Source organism: Cebus imitator, unplaced genomic scaffold (assembly GCF_001604975.1).
Source record: "Cebus imitator isolate Cc_AM_T3 unplaced genomic scaffold, Cebus_imitator-1.0 Scaffold169, whole genome shotgun sequence".
In the NCBI taxonomy this organism is placed as follows: domain Eukaryota; kingdom Metazoa; phylum Chordata; class Mammalia; order Primates; family Cebidae; genus Cebus; species Cebus imitator.
The window spans coordinates 4,039,370-4,056,487 of NW_016107484.1; the positions used below are offsets into that span (position 1 = coordinate 4,039,370).

Sequence of the window (17,118 nt, forward strand, 5' to 3'; positions counted from 1 at the left end):
AAAAAAAAAAAAAAAGGAAAGAAAAGCAATGATCAATCAGGAGCAAAAGTTTTGCATCAAGATAATGGTCAAAGGATAACTTCTGTACTGTAGAAATTATCTTCAGATCATTTTCCTGTACCTTCGCGACACTGAGTCTTACTTGTATTGTATACCTTTCCATGTCACAGATTACCTGAAAGCCATAGGTTAGAACAGACATTTCTTACCTCCCAGTTTCTGTGGGTTACAAATCCAGCGGTGGCTTAGCTGGGTGGCCACTCATCAGATTGCAGTGATGACACATGCACGTTGCATCCACGTCTCTTTCCTGGAACCACACACATACATGTTGCCTCCACGTCTGTTTCGGGAGACCACACATATGCCCGTTGCACCCACATGCAAACTGCATCCACGTCTGTTTTGTGGGACCACGCACATGCATGTTGTTTCCTGGGGTTGCTGGTGTACTGCAGTTATGGAGGATGTAACCACCGGGGAAGCTGGGTGAGGGGGACATGGGACCTATCTGTTCCTTCTTTGCAGTTTCTTGTGAGTCTGTAATTATTTCAAAATTCAAAAACCCCCTATGATTATAATCGAAGGATTCTTCAGTTAATAAAAGCATTCCCAGTAGAAAATCTTATTTTTTTAAAATTTATTTTGAGACAGGTTCTTGCTCTGTTGCCCAGGCTGGAGGTCAGTGCTGTGATCACGGCTCATGTGATCCTCCCACCTCAGCCTCCTGAGTAGCTGGGACTACAGATGTGCGCCATCATGCCTGGCTAATTTTTACATTTTTGGTAGAGATGGAGGTCTCTGTTGCCTGGGCTGGTCTTGAACTCCTGGGCTCAAGCAGTCCTCCCACCTCAGCCTCCCAAAGTGCTGAGATCACAGGCGTGAGCAAGAACCTGGCCTAATAGAGAATCTTTTCGCAGCACATGTTGTTAGTGTGTTTCCGCGGCTGACTCTCACACAGCCTTTCTTCTGCGTGAAGTTGAGCTGACCTGTATCTTGGCTTGTTCCCTGCATCTGTTTTCTCTGGGTGTGGGTTAATAACCTGCATTAAAACAGGTGGGATTTTTCGTTCAGTGTCTATGGCTTGCACACTTTCTTTTTGCGGTGGCCTGTGTACAATTTACCCTTTTTCTCTTCCCAGGGGAAGGCAAAGAGGAAATTGTGAAGGTGACTTTTGAAGAGCTGAGGAGAGACGTGGCTTTGTTTGCAGCAGCGATGAGGAAAATGGGTGTGAAGAAAGGAGATCGGGTCGTTGGTAAGTATTTTGGGTGCTGGTGATGGTTTGAGGGAAGAGATCAAGCTAGAGTGGGTAGTGTGAAGGTCAAGATGACTTTCGAACAAGGGAGAGTCCTGTCATATTACATTGTGGGACTTGGATTCTACATGCAAGGCAAAAAATTTAGACGAAGGAAAATCGCTGAAAAATTACCCTGCTCTTCGAAGGCAGGAATTTGCTTTGCTTTGTGCCCTGCTTTGTCCCAGAGCCTAAACAATTCCAGGAACATCGAGGGATTGATGTTCAGTGTTGCTCTGCCAGACTCAAACCATTCAATGTTGGTTTGCCGGAAGAATGAAGGCACCTTTATGAGTTAGCCCTGCAGCCAGGCAGGGCAGGAAAGGGCGGTCCGGGCAGCAGCAGTGTCCTGTGCAGAGGCCTGGGGACAGCTCATGGGAGGTGTCACGGGGCCATGGGAGCTCTGTGGGGTGGAACGAGGAGTGCAGGAGGTGGGGCAGGTGCCCAGGTCTCATCCCAAAGGCCTCGCCCACCTGCTTTGCCTCGTTTCCTGAGGTGTTGGTCTGTTCTGACCTCCCTTCAGAGCCATAAAGCAAGGGAAGTAGGAGCAAAGAGCAGGCCCCACGTGAGGACGCTTCTGGAAGGAGCTGGGGCTGGAATCTGCAGACCATGAGGTGTGGCTCGTCCTCCCGCCCTGGGCCGGGCCCCTCCTTTGTTCCCTGGGGTAGCAAGTGAGGATTTCCCACTAAGAACTACTTAGGGATTTTTCTTACAATTTTCCTTTCCCCCTGGCTTCTGGAAAAATGTAAAGGCCTGTACATGGACCTGTTCTTTGCCCCAAGCAACTTGTTAGTGAATTGAGATGCAGGCAGGTGTGTACACGGGGATGAGCAGGTGCAGACGAAGGTGATTTATCTTCCAGCGCAGCCCGGGTGGTCGGGGCTCCCGACCTCCCTCCCTTTCCCCTGCACATTATGGAACAAGGAGGGCAGGAGGCGGGTGGCAGGAAAAGCCACTGGGGAGGGGCGTGGGCTTTAGAGCCTTGGTGTTTGGCACGGGTGTACCTCCCCGAGGGAACTTACTGCAAATTGAAATTACTTTTGCAAAAGCAGCTTGTTTGCAGAGAGGCAGGGGGAGCTGGGTGGCCCTGTTGTGTATGAGTGCTGGACCAAGAATCCTGTGCGTCAGGCCCCTCCGCTGCCCTGTCTCCTCCTGGAGTAACAGGACGGGGCATGCAGTTAGTGCCCAGTGTGTGTTAGCTGACCAGAGAGGAATTCAGGGATGGGCATGCCAGCTGCCTCCTGCCTCAACCCTTGGTGGCCTGTTCTCCTTCTGCCTGTCCTCGGGGTTCACTCTGGTTCGTCGGGGTTGCTGCCCAAACATTACCTTCTCAGAGGCCGCACCTGGGTAGCCTTCGAAAAGTACCTCATGTTCTTCCTGCACCTGCTTTGTTTGTAGCCCTCATGGCTCACTTGTCATTTCGGGGATCCTGTGTGTGCACATGTGTCCTCGGTACTAGAGGGCAGGGGCTTTATTTTCTCCTCAGGGCTATACGTTACTTTGTAAAGAGTGCCTGGCCCCAGGCATCATCTAAGAAGTGTTTATTGAATGAATGGCTGTGGGAATTGGGCTGATGATCAGAGCAGGCTTTTTTTTTCTTTTTGAGACAAGGTCTCACTCTGTTGCCCAGGCTGGACTGCAGTGATGTGATCATGGCTCACTGCAGCCTCGAACTCCCGGGCTCCAAGGGATCCTCCCACCTCAGTCTCTTGAGTAACTGGGACTATAGGTGCGTGCCACCATGCCTGGCTAATTTTTCTAGTTTTGGTAGACTCAGGGCCTTGCTATGTTGCCCAGGCTGTTCTCAAACTCCTGGACTCCAGCGATCCTGCTGCTTTGGCCTCCAAAAGTGTTGGGATTACAGGGGTGAGCCACTGTGTCCAGCTGCAAAGCAGGCATTTTTAAGGCCGAAACCTCACTTCTTTTGGGTTCTTCCTGGTCTGATTTAATCTGTACCCTTTTAAGGTCTTGTTAGTGAATTGAGATGCAGGAATAGGAATGCAAAATGTTCTAGTCTCCAGTTTTTGTCTTCCCTGCAATTCTCATTTTAAAAAAATCTTTTTGAAACAAACATTTCTGAGCGAAGGAAAGACAGAACAGGTTATATTGGGGACAACCAGGGTTCCTCTGGGCTGTGCTTTCTTTGAGGAGATGCCTGGCTCCAGTGCCCCGGACCCTTCAGAGTTGAGCTGGTCCCCTGTTCCCCAGACATTTTGTGGGTCTCAGTTGGATACCAGTTTGGCCTGATTACAGGATTTGGGACTTTGAGTTTCCCAGAAAACACTAGAAAATGATTCTGAGGATTAATGGGGTAGGGTGCTTTAGAGTCTTCGAAAGATGGAGTTAAAGCTGAGCCTCGCTCCGTTTTCCTTTGTCTGTGAAGTGGTCCCCAGGGTTGGCGTATGATGTGCCACAGGAGAAGGGCCAGCTCCTCCCCGGTTGTCAGCTGCATGGAGTCAGTTGGTTACGCAGCCTCCCCTTGGCACCGAATCCTGCCCTGCCCCTGCGGCTGACAGTGTTGAGATGCTTCAGTTGACACTCATCTTCGAGGCAAACTCAGCAAACGCCAGCCATCTGTCGGATGCGGTGGAAACCCATGGGGGTGTGACCCCCGCCCCTTGGATGCTTATGGCCCAGCCGGGGAAATGTGTGTGAATCCAGACAAACAGAAATACCTACTGCGTGGGAGAGAAGGAGGGACAAAGGGAGACGGCTGACCAGGGACCCCTGGGGAGCACCTGGGCAGCTGTACCTTGCTCTGATCAGGCCGTGGCTGTGGCCCTTCGTCTCCCGACTGCCTTCTGCTCCACTGTGCAGGTCCTTTCCTCTGGAATGTGTAGAGTGAGCTGGTTGATGGATCATAGTGTCTGTGGCCATGAGGATTCCCTGCTTCTGTTGTCATGAAAGCCAGCCTGCTAGGGGGAGGGCCAGAGGACCTCTGCCCCGTAAAGGCCTGACTATACTGCTTGTGTTCTTCATTCCCTCTCCTCTCTATCCATCCACTCAGCCATCCCTTAGTCCACCTGTCCATTCATCCATCCATCAACCCATCCATCTCCCATCCATCATCCATCCTTCTTTTCACCTACCCATCCATCCATCATCTACATCCATCCATTCATCTATCTTCCGCCCATCATCTACCCATTTATCCACCCATCTTCCATTTTTCATTCCTCATCCATCGTTTATCCAACCATCCATCCAACTGTCTATACATTCTTCTCTCCATCTGCCCGTTTACCCATCATCCATCTGTCCATCCATTCATCTGTCCTCCACCCATCATCTACCCATTCATCCATCCATTCTCCATCCCTCATACATCATCCATCCAACTATCTATCCATCCATCCGTCTACACATTCTTCTCTCCACCTACCTATTCAGCCATCATCCATCTATCCATCCATTTATCTATCCTTCATCTGGCATCCCTCCATTCATCCATCCATCTTCCATTCATTATCCCTCATCCATCATCCATCCATCCATCCACCCTTCTTTCCTTCCGTCCATCCATCTGTCTATATATCCAACCATGTGTTTCCATTCATCCTTCCATCCATCTGCCAGCTAGCAAATATCTGAGGACCCTTGCTGTGCGGGGCATGGTAAAAGGCATTTAGCAAAGCAAAGAACAAGACAGGCAAAGTCCCAGTCCTCATGTGAGAAGCAGATACTAAACAACCAATTATATAGGTGATTACTCAGTTGAAGTTACAGTCAGTTTGGTGGTGAAGAAGAAATACAGTGTGCTTTGCAGGTGACTAGTTGGGGGACCTGAGTTCACAAGGTTGGGGGCAAGTTGGCCTCGGAGAAGGCTGCTCTGATGAAGTTTCATTTGAGTGAAGAGCTGCAGGATGAGTGTACACTGAGTGGAGGTGGCTGGTGGGCTTGGAGGTTTTCAGCAGATCAGACAGCTGTGCAAAGGCCCTGAGGCAGGTGGCGATTAGGACAAGTGAGAATCGGGAAGAAGGCTGCTGCAACCAGATCCCAGGAGGGACAGGGAGCAGAGTGAGGAGAGGCCGCAGGGTCACTCTCATCAGAGCATGGAAAAGACTGCAGGGGCATGGTGGGTAACAGGCAGTTCAGCTGGGTGGGGGAGGTGGTCATGATCCTCAGGCAGTTCAGGGCCAGCCCCCCTCCGACGCTGGCTCTGGCTCTCAGAGGAACCTTTAGGACGCCTGCTGCCTCCATCCCACACACCCTGAACCCAAGGCTTCTTCCTGTGTCGTTTCCACAGGTTATTTACCCAACAGTGAGCACGCTGTCGAGGCGATGCTGGCCGCGGCAAGCATCGGTGCCATCTGGAGCTCCACGTCCCCGGACTTCGGTGTGAATGTGAGTCAGGGTTTGTGGCAGAGGGGGCACCCCGTGCCCTGTGAGCATCCTGGGCAGGGGCAGTATGGGTGAATTCCCGGGGAGCTGGACAGCAGTGTTAGCCCAGCGGGTGGAGGTGGCGTTGCAACGGCCTCTATGGGGAGAGGAGGAGGCAGAAAGACCTGGGTCTGGTTCTTCCTTTTTTTTCCGAGATGGAGTCTTGCTCTGTTGCCAAGGCTGGAGTACAATGGTACAGTCTTGGCTCACTGCAAATTCCGCCTTCCGGGTTCAAGGGATTCTCCTGCCTCAGCCTCCCCAGTAGCTGGGATTCCAGGCACCGTCCACCATGCCCTGCTAGTTTTTGTATTTTTAGTAGAGATATGGTTTCAGCATATTGGCCAGGCTGGTCTCGAACTCCTGACCTTGTGATCCGCCTGCCTCGGCCTCCCAAAATGCTGGGATTACAGGTGTGAGGCACCGCGCCCCGCCTGTTTCTTTCTTTCAAGTAGTCCTGATGTTCCCTGCCCGCTGTGTTCATGGAAGACCCGGCAGGTGGCGGGTGCAGCAGCCAGTGTTGCTAACGTCTAGCGAGGTCACCCCGTCTTCCTCACCTGGGAGTTAGTGGCCACATGAGGTTTGCTAAGTGTACGTCCTCCAAGGACAGTTTTCTAGGTTTGTTCTGAAAGTCCTGCTCACAGAAGTTCCCTGGGACCTCGCTGCGTTGGTTTCTGCTGTTTCCAGCCCCTTCCTCTGGACCTGTGCTCGTGTGGTGTGTGTGTGTGTGTGCACCCTGGGAGGCCAGCCTCTCTGTCCCCAAACTGCCCCAGGGTGTGTCCAGCTGCCCCGAGCGGCCCAGGTAGGGCCGGAAGCATGTGCTGATCCCCGCTGGGGACACCTGGCCTCTCGGTTCCTCCATGGGGCGAATGAAGCAGCTGCAGAGCGGGTCTTCCCAGGGCCCTCTCCTGGCTGTAGAACCTTGGGCGTCAGGGACCGTCAGGAGCCAGGAGACCCCATTAGAGGACACATGGCATCCGTGTCCCTGACCGCGCCTCCTGGTGCCAGCTGCATCTGTTCTGTGCCGGGCCCTGCGCCGTACGTCAGTCCACAGCAGCAGCCGCAGGTGTGGCCACCGGCCCTTTAGAGCTTAGTGCCTGGAGTTGGGGGGGGTCTGTGCTTGTCCACAGGTGAGGCTTTTTTGGTGTAAGCTTAGAAACTGTGTCCACTTGGAGGCTTGCTTTGTCAGTAAGGTTTTGGAGGAGGAGTCTCCTTTCTCCACACCATGGAAGGAGAGATCAGACACAGGCCTGGAGGGTGAGACTGGCCGGCTGTGCATCAGGCCTCGGCACCAGCCCGGCTGATGATGGAGCCCTGCTGAATTCGGGGAGGGCGTGGCCACCCTATAGATCCGCACTCATGGCTGGATGGCTGTGCCCTTCCTTCTGGAACTTTCCTGTGTTCTTTTCCAGGCCATGTCACCCCCGGACCTCCCCAGGTCAGCAGGGACTGACCTGAGGCAGAAACTCAACCTGTGGCCTTTCCTGTCCCAAGGCCCTCTGTGGGGGCTGCCTGGGCTGCTGGGGCCAGCGGTGTCCTTGTGGGAGGGTCTGGAGGGGTGGGGTTCCCAGACACTGTTGCTCTCAGACCTCTCAGCTTGAGCCACACTGTCCAGGGCAGAGGGAAGGGCCCCAGGGTCATGCGGCAGGACCCTGGGTATGCTCAAGGCCGGGCGGGCTGGCTGCCTCTGCTCCACGAGGCTTCCTTGATCAGTGTCCTTGGCAAGCGCCCTGGTGTCCCCAGAGGGAGAATGTTGACAATGTCAGTGCAACTGCAGGGAGCCCGTGCAGACGGCAGGGACCACATTAGTGTGGATTCAGGGACAGGGTGTGACCCTCCAGGCAAACCCAGTAAGCATTAGCTACTGTTGACTAGTCTGGAGATGGGTGTGTTTTGAGTTAAACTGTGACTGTTTAACCTTTTGTAAACGGGTTGTGAGAGGCTCGAGAGACATGTGTGGCTGGGGAGTGATCATGGCTTCCCATGGCTGGAGTCCCTCCCCTCTGCCCCTGGAGAGGTGATGTCAGAGCTCCTGGAATCGGCCTTTGGTGTCATGTCTGGAGCCAGTGGGTGGAGAGAGGGAGGGCCTCTGACTCCATGTGTCTGCAGCGGCAAGGCTGGCCCCCAGCCTGTCCCACAGCTGCTTTCAGGCTCGCTGGGTCATTGTCCTATGCACATGTCACTCCCCGCTGACTCCCGTCCAGCAGGCTCTGCCCATCCTGGCAGGACTCAGGAGGGATGCATGGCTCTGTGGCAAACATGGTCTCTGGGACCTGGCCAGGATTGGTCCAGGGTTTTATGGAATCACAGCCTCCTGGAGCCACCTCTGGAGCGGGAAGTGCTGGCCGAGCTGCTGGGTGCACTAGATGGCAGCATGGCTCTGCTCACCCTGAGGCTCCCCCGGCTTCTGGGAAGAGAACAGTCCCAGGCCCTGCAGCTGTGTCTCAGGTCAGAAAATGACAGGGCCACCCACCCCCCTGCTGAGATGCTTCTCTCTGTCCCTCATTTTGCTAGTTTCCGAGGTATAGACTCCATCCTACCGGAGATGTGTGTGACGTGTATTACTCACACTCGAAGTGAGATCCAGCCATTGGCAGGGAGTCTGGCAGTGTTTGGCGGCTTCATGGCTGGCATTATTGGGCTGTGCTCCGGCTGCGTGCACCCGGCATGGGAGGCCCTGCGTGAATGCCACGTGGCATAGCGCTTGGTGCCACACACACCTGGACACCCGCTGTCTGAGTTGAGCAAGGACCTGGCACGGTCAGCTGCACCAAAGCCTCTGCTCACCCTCCGTTTACTATCCTTGTTCGGGGGCTAAAACTAACAGGGATGAATTCCTGGAGTTGCTGACGAAGTGGGGCTGGAACTGAGCCAAGGCTGATGAGTTCTGGGCTGGTGGATGGTTCCCTGCATTGGTTTGCAGATCTCTGCTTTAAAAAGAGGTCCCGTTTTTAATTTCCGGCATCACCATATTAAGCTTCAGGTGGTGCCCCATTTTCGGTAAGGGGCGCTTTTCAGAAACTGCAGTGAAATGTGAATATCTTCCGTTTGGAATCATATTTTCTGTTGCTTTGAAATCAGATTTCTTTGAATCACAGAGAACATTGTAAAGGGAAATTGCCATTCTCCATTGACTTCTGGTCTCTGTTGATGGAGTCCTACCGTTGTTCTTGCAGGTTCACGCGCCTGCCCACTGAGAGCTCCTTGGCTGGCTGCGCTGGGTGCTAAAGGGACCCTCTGCTGCAGAGCTACAGACCGCAGTGGGCTGGGCATCCGTCTTTCCTTGATGACACTGGCGGAATGCGCTTCTGGCTCCGTCACTCCCTGTGCTTTACTTCCACCCTGTTCCGGGCTCTCTCCCACCGTTGCCCACCTCCCTCTGCCCGCTCTCTGCTGGCTGCCTGGGCATCTCAGGTTGCCTTACTAATGCTTTTGGTCTTGGAGGGCATTGCCAGGTTGGGGAGGTGCCCTGTTCTCAGGGTTCCCAACCTTTCCAGCCTCAGCAAGTTCTCTAGGTCCTGAGTCTTTTGATGCCTTTGGGTTTTTTGTTTCACTGTTTACCTTTGAGCCTTTGCCATCTTCAGAGATGCCAGGGAAGGCCACCCTCTGATCCCTGCACATGAGAGGGCCCAGCCTGCCTTCAGGTGGCCGTGTGTGTGTGTGTAAATGGGACAGCCATTCTCGCTCGCTCTGGGTGGCTGTCAGCCTGATTCAACACCGGCTGTTGGTTTCAATGCTTGATTGGTTGCTAAGCACCGTATTTGGGTCAGACACATGTTCATGGGTGTGTTTGTTTTGTTGCAACATGAAAGCATCCTCGAACAGCTCTCCTGGGCCGGAACAGGCTGACAGCTGGTTTCGATGCTCGAGATCTTGACCCCTGCCGGTCCAGCCGGGAAAACCTCAGCTGTGGCAGAGGACTCCTGAGTCTTTTCATGGGGGTAGGGCCCAGACCTCTGATTCGGAGACACTTGTCTTTGTAGCCTGATCACTGTCACTGTGCCTGGGGCCCTGTGGCATGTGAGCCCCAGATCACGGGCAGGCTTGGTCCTTTCACCCTGAGATCGTTGTCACCCTGTACTGGGCTAGTTCTCTGAGATGCCAGCTTCCATGTGGAAACTCTGCTGACCTCCGGGGTTCTCCCTGGCCTCGGGCTTCCTAGCAGGTCTTCCTCTGGGCCCCACCCCACCTGACCCTGCTTCTTGAGCTCTGTGTCCTCAGTTCAGAACGGCCTCTCCTTCCTCCCACCTACCTGGCGGGACCTGCTTATCCTTGACTCCTGGCTTAGGTAGGAGATGCCATCTCCAGAGGCTTTCTGGGCTTCCTCCTGTTCCTCCTGATGCAGTCTGCTGCGGTACCTCAGCACCCGAATCTGTTCCATGTCCAGTATTAGTTTTTTCTGAGTGGAGCCAGCACAGCGGTGAGGAGCACCAGCACCCATGTCAGACGAGCCAGGCTGCAGCCGGGCTGGGTCTCTGGCCAGCTGCGAGGCTTTGGGCAAGTCACTCACCCCGTTTCTGCCTGATCAGGGATAGGGAATGGATACTGTTGCCCCTCTCTTAGGGCTTGAAGGTCAAATTAGTGAGTGCCTCTAACCAGCTCCGACTGGAGCCTGGCACATAGTAAGCACTCAATAAATGCTCAGTATGTTTCACTGGCAATCATTTCTTCCTCATTAAACCAAGGACTCTCGGTCCATCTTAGAATCCTGGGCACAGAGAGGGCACCAGTATAGACATGCCACTCGTGGTTTGTGTGTTTGCTACAGCAGAGGTCTGGACAGGCCCCTTGTCTGCGGGTGAGGGAGCTTGGCTGTCAGGAGTGTGGGGACTCACTTTGCATAATGGGTGGCTGAGGCTGGAGGGAGCCAGGTGCAGGGATGCCTTGTCCAGGGCCACATGGGCAGGAAAGAGAGGAGTAAGGACCAAAGTAGGTCGAATCTGTTACCTTGATATTTGCGTAGAGACAGCCTCAGAAGTAAATAGAGGGACACTCAAGTCCCAGCGGGACATGAATGAGTCTGGGAAATCACCGTGCTTGCCCTTAGGCGACTGGACATGGTGTCTTTCCAGGAAGGGCAGGCACTTGCTTTCGCAGACTCACCTGGCTGGGGTAAACTTCTGTTTGGACACCTCGTTTCAGTGCCGGTGCCCGGGCGCTGTCTAGAGGGTGAAGCCGTCTCTCCTGGATGCTTCCGTCCCGGTCTCCTGCCTATCAGAGGTGGTGGGGAAGGAGGAAGAGGTAGCATTCACAGTCCAAGAGGGTTTGGTGCCAGGAAGGGCCATTTCTGGATGTTCTCACTTGCCTTCTGGTGGTTTTGGGCAGGGTGTGTGTTAGTATCAGACCCAAGGAGGGTAGCCCGGGTGGCCTGTGGAGTAAATGCTGGTGCGACTGGGGTGCCACCTGCTTGCAGACTCATCCTGGTGCCTCTGGGCTCCTGGGGGTCGCCATTTTGGGGCTTTCTGCAGCCACCTCTGTGTAGCAGTTTAGAGTAGAAGAAGAAGTAGGAAATAGTCTTTGCCCACCAAGAGTGTCGCCGAGGAAGGGGTGCTGGGGTTACACTTAAAATGGAGGACGGAGGAGGTAGAGGTGACCAAGGGTCTGCTGTCCTGAGGCCAGGGGCCAAGTCCCTGCCAACTGCATGTCCCAGGCATTTTTTTTTAAAAGAGACTGATGCTAAAGTTGGCCAGTGTTTTACTTAAAAAAGACAAGGTGGGCCGGGCGCGGTGGCTCAAGCCTGTAATCCCAGTACTTTGGGAGGCCGAGGCGGGTGGATCACGAGGTCAAGAGATCGAGACCATCCTGGTCAACATGGTGAAACCCCGTCTCTACTAAAAGTACAAAAAATTAGCTGGGCATGGTGGCGCGTGCCTGTAATCACAGCTACTCAGGAGGCTGAGGCAGGAGAATTGCCTGAACCCAGGAGGCGGAGGTTGCGGTGAGCCGAGATCGCGCCATTGCACTCCAGCCTGGGTAACATGAGTGAAACTCCGTCTCAAAAAAAAAAAGAAAAGGTGTTTGGGGGCAGCTCCCAGGGCGTCCCTGTAATAATGCACAGTCATTCCCTCGTCTGCCCCCGAGCTTTGCTGAGGGGCAGAGGAAGTGGTGAAGTGGCGGGAGTAGAGAGAGGCTTGGCTGGGGACTTGCAGGTGTGCGCCTCCTCCTGGGCCTTCTGCAGTGGCCGGGGTGTTCAGCTTGAGGAGGACCCCTGGTTCCTGTCATGACTTTGCTTCCCCAGGGCACTTCCATCCTTCCTTCCCCCTGTCCAGTGTGCCCCGGGGTCAGGGGGCTGCCAGAAGTTCTCAAGACTCAGGGAGCCCCAGATGAGCTCACAAGTCCCCAGGGGTCCCCTATCTCAGTTACCGCTCCCACCACACCCTGCCAAGCCAGGAGCCCAGGCTGTGCCCAACACCCTTTCCCTCCCTTCCCTACAGGTGGCTGTTCTTCCTCTCCACTGTCCTTCATACATGTGATTCGGCGTTTCCTCGGTTCTGCCGTGACCCTGGCGAGGCTCTGCTGTCTCTCACGTGTGCTGTTGCAGTAGCTTCACACCAGTCTTCTTTCTGCTTCTCTCTAGTATACACCTTTCTTTCTTTCTTTTCTTCCTTTTTTTCTGAGACAGAGTCTCGTGCCGTCGCCCAGGCTGGAGTGCAGTGGCACAATCTCAGCTCACTGCAACCTCCGCCTCCCAGGTTAAAGCGATTCTCTGCCTCAGCCTCCCGAGTAGCTGGGATTACAGGCACCTGCCACCACGCCTGGCTAAGTTTTGTATTTTTAGTAGAGACGGGGTCTCACTATGTTGGTGAGGCTGGTCTCGAACTCCTGACTTCAGGTGATCCACCTGCCTCGGCCTCCCAAACTGCTGGGATTACAGGTGTGAGCCACCATGCCCTGCCTACTTTTTCTTTCTTTTTTTAAAAAACTTTACTCATCTTTCTACTATCCAGTATATACCCTTTAACAAGTGGATTTGAACCAGTGTTTGCTTCTGTCTCTCTCCCAGATTAAATATTCTTTAGTGGGATGGGCATGGTGGCTCACACCTGTAATCCCAGCACTTTAGGAGGCTGAAGCAGATGGATCGCTTCAGTCCAGGAGTTTGAGACCAGCCTGGGCAACATGGTGAAACCCCATCTCTACAAAAAATAAATTATCTGGGGATGGTGGTGCACAGCCTGATCCTGAGCCCAGGAGATTGAGTTTGAATAAGCTGTGATTGGGCTACTATACTCTGGCCTGGGTGACAGTGCCAGACCCTGTCTCAAAAAAAAAAAAAAAAAATCCTTTAGTGACTTTCTCGTTTTATTTTGTTTTGTTTTTCACATTGCCTTTTTTTTTTAGACGGAGTCTCACTGTCACCTAGGCTGGAGTGCAACTCCGTGATCTCGGCTCACTGTAACCTCTGCCTCCCAGGTTCCAGTGATTCTTCTGCCTCAGCCACGTAGCTGGGACTACAGGGACGTGCCACCATGCCTGGCTAATTTTTGTATTTTTAGTAGAGATGGTGTTTCACCATGTTGGCCAGGGATCCACCTGCCTTGGCCTCCCAAAGTGTTGGAATTATAGGCGTGAGCCACCGTGTCCGGCCCCCATTACCTTTTCATTGCTGGAGTTTAACAGCACTATTTATTTTGCTGGATTGAGTTATATGTGGCCACTTTGCCTAACTTCGATTCGTTCTAGTGGTTTTTCTGGTGATTTTCACAGATTTTGTGCGCAGCTGTTCCTGTTGGGTGCAGGGGGCAAGCTGTTTCTAGTTCCTACCCCGTTGTGTAGGTGGGGGCATCCAGCACAGGTGCTGGTGGGCTGGGGGTGGGTGTCTTGCGTGTTGTCTTCTCACTGGGTATCTTCTCATTTACCATCAAGTGTGATATGTGCCGTCATTGTCTGCTAGATGCCTTTTGTCAGTGGGGAAGTTTGCCTCAGTTTCCAGCTGATGAAAGCTTTTTGGGTGGACAGCATGTTGCCTTTTATCAGAAGCTTCCAAGATAATCATGCGGTTTCCCCCTTCATTAGTCCATTGCTGTAGTCGGTAACATTGGTGTGTAATCTCTGTCCCTCTCTCTTTTTTTATTTTTGGAGACAGAGTTTCACTCTTGTTGCCCAGGCTGGAGTGCAATGGTACAATCTTGGCTTACCTCAACCTCTGCCTCCCGGGTTCAAGCAGCTCTCGTACCTCAGCCTCCTGAGTAGCTGGGATTACAGGCATACACGCCATGCCCAGCTAATTTTGTATTTTTAGTAGAGACGGGGTTTCACCATATTGATCAGACTGGTCTCAAACTCCCGACCTTAGGCAATCCGCCCGCCTCGGCCTCCCAAAGTCCTGGGATTACAGGCATGAACCACTGCTCTGGCCAATCTCCCTGTCTCTTTTGGTTGTGTGTTTCCTGTCTTTCTCTGCCTTCTGTAGCGGCTTACATGGAAGGGATGCTCTAGCTCACAGAGACCTGGTGGTGCTCTCCTGTAGAGCTGCCCACCCTGGTGTCCCTGTAGGAGGTATACCTTTGTCGCTTCAGATGTTGTGCTGCTTTTTGAATAAATTTTGGTAGTTGATATTTTCTTGAGAAGTCATCCATCCTACCTGGATTTCAAAATCTATTAAACATTTTTTTTTTTTTTCTGAGACAGAATCTCGCTCTGTTACCTAGGCTGCAGTGTAATGGCACGATCTCGGCTCACTGCAACATCCACCTCCCAGCGATTCTCCTGCCTCAGCCTCCCGAGTAGCTGGGACTACAGGCATGTGCCACCACGACCAACTAATTTTTGTGTTTTTAGTAGAGACGGGGTTTTACTATGTTGGTCAAGCTGGTCATGAACTCCTGACCTCAAGGTGATCTGCCCTCCTTGGCCTCCCAAAGTGCTGGGATTACAGACGTGAGCCACTGAGCCTGGTCTAAACATTGTTTTCTTGCTCATGAATATTTTATTCTGTAGTTAAGTGTGATTTCAAGTTTTGAGAGGCCACATGCTTCAGTTTATTCATCTGCAGTATGAGGATGATAAGGGCACCCATGTCCAAGGTTATTTTGAGCAGTAAATGAGTGAATTTGGTCCAGCACATAGGGCAGCACCTAACACACAGTAGGTGTTCTGCAAAGGGTGACTGGCAATGTTAGGTTTCTTTTTTTTTTGAGATGGAGTCTCGGTCTATCACCCAAGCTGGAGTGCAGTGGCGCGATCTTGACTTACTGCAACTTCTGCCTCCCGGGCTCAAGTGATTTTCCTGCCTCAGCCTTCTGAGTAGCTGGGACTACAGGCATGTACCACTATGCCTGACTAATTTTTGTATTTTTAGTAGAGGCGGGGTTTCTCCATGTTGTTCAGGCTGGTCTTGAACTCCTGTCCTCAAGTGATCTGCCTGGCTTGGCCTCCCAAAGTGCTGGGATTACAGGTGTGAGCCACCTTGCCTAGCTGAAATGTTAGGTTTTTTTCTTGATTAGATTTTTCAAGAAGCTTACTTGTATTTTATTTTAAGACAGGTTCTTACTCTGCTGCCCAGGCTGGAGTACAGTGGTGTGACCATAGGTCACTACAGCCTTGAATTCCTGGGCTCAAGCAATCCTCCCACCTCAGCCTTCCAAGTAGCTGGAATTACAGGTGCCCTGCTAATTTAATAAAAAAATTATTTGTAGCTGTCCAAGCTCATCTCCCGAAGTGTTGGGATTACAGGCGCGAGCCACTGTGCCTGCTAAGAAGCTTATGTTATTGGTTGTTTCGGGAAAATGATTTTTGGTTTTGCTGGTCAAGTCCATCCTTAGTTTTTCCTTAAGGCTTTAATTCCTTCTCTCTTTTTCTCTCCCTGGCTACCTAATTTTTAGTGTAGTTTACTGAAAACATTGGAAATGGAAAACAATAACATTTGCAATTGTTTTCTTCTTGTGTTTCTGATAGATCGATGTTCCAGGGAGTGGGAACCCCGTCTGTCTGGTTCCCTGGCATGGTGCCTGGCACCTAGCACTTGGAACAAACAAATGCTTTCTACTCCCTAGCCTTCTCTGTTAATTCAGCTTCTAGTTTGGGAAATTGGACAGCACTGAGAGTAAATGCTCAATCCTAGAACTCTTAGCCCAGAGATTCTCAAATTTTATCACACCTTGGGATCATCTGGAGGGCTGTTGAGAACAGATTGCTGGGCCCCCTGCCTGGTTTCCGATTCATTAGGTCTGGGGCCCCAGGTGAGGCTGACGCTGCCTGCCCAGGTGACCACACTTTGAGCTGTCCAGCCTCCCTTCCCTAACACTGCCCTTTAGACTCCGGTAGAGTCAGTGCTTCTACTTACCTGCTGAGAGTCACGGGGAGCTCTGAAAACAAATGCCGGCTATTTCTACCGGTTAATTAGTTATCCCAATGAGCTTAATTAACTTAGTCCCACCGCAGGTGGTGCTACCTGGCAGCCAGGGTGGAGGGCCCTGTCCTGTGAAGTCCTTACTCAGAGGTTCTGGGGCCACTCTCTGTGCCCTGGGGGTAGCCCAGGTGTGGGTCTTGAACTGCTTCCATCAGGCTCATGTGCAAGGGAATAGCAGCCATCTGGATGATGCCTATCCATGTTTGTGGATGGCAGACTCTTAACACAGGGCGACCTTGAGGATGGCTAGGAGAGAAGTGAATAGAAGCCCTGTCTGAGAGTGCTTTAATCTGTTACTAACATTAATCATCTGTTAATAATCTGGACTAACACTCAGGGAGCATCCGTGAATGTTACGAGTTCCAGAAGCAAGCTCATGCCTTCATAGGAGGAATCCCGTCTTCTAGGAAAGAGACGCCCTTGGCTGGATGCAGACTCCACGTGCAGTACAAATGGAGATGTGGGCGTGGTGATCCTGGCTTTTTAAAGATGGGGCCGTTAACTAGTGTATGCACGTGTGGGCTTATGTGATTGGTTGGCATAAATGCACTGCTTGGAGGATTCAGGTTCCTCTTTAATTGAAGATTCCAAGAGAACCAAAACATGGGACCACTTTGCTTTGCTGTCGTTGCCTCTTAGGAAGATGAGTCTTCTTTTGTATACCCTAGTGGAGCTGTGCTAACAGGCTCTTTCTGTAAAGCGGGAAATCTTTCTGGTAGTACAAACATACACTCTATAGTCTTCCTATTTCAGTATATGTCTGTAAATACTTCTGTAAAAAAGAAATATTCCTTTCTTTTTTTTCTGAGACGGAGGTTTGCTCTTGTTGCCCAGGCTGGAGTAAAATGGCCCGATTTCAGCTCGCTACAACCTCCACCTCCCAGGTTCAAGTGATTCTTCTGCCTCAGCCTCCTGACTAGCTGGGGTTACAGGTGCCTGTCACTACCATGTTCAGCTAATTTTTTATTTTTAGTAGAGATGGGGTTTCATCATGTTGGCCAGGCTAGTCTCAAACTCCTGACCTCAGGTGATCCACCTGCCTCGGCCTCCCAAAGTGCTGGGATTACAGGTGTGAGCCACTGCGCCCGGCCACTTT

The 17,118-nt window shown here is 52.2% G+C and overlaps 1 protein-coding gene across 1 annotated transcript in view; it reads left to right on the forward strand.

The window, feature by feature from the left end:
• AACS (acetoacetyl-CoA synthetase) overlaps positions 1-17,118 on the forward strand; it is a 77,410-nt gene that overhangs the window by 17,088 nt on the left and 43,204 nt on the right. Inside the window, exons 3-4 of the mRNA XM_037744186.1 lie at positions 1,057-1,255; positions 5,541-5,638. Coding sequence (XP_037600114.1) covers positions 1,057-1,255; positions 5,541-5,638 — 297 coding nt within the window. The remainder of the gene's footprint in view (positions 1-1,056; positions 1,256-5,540; positions 5,639-17,118) is intronic.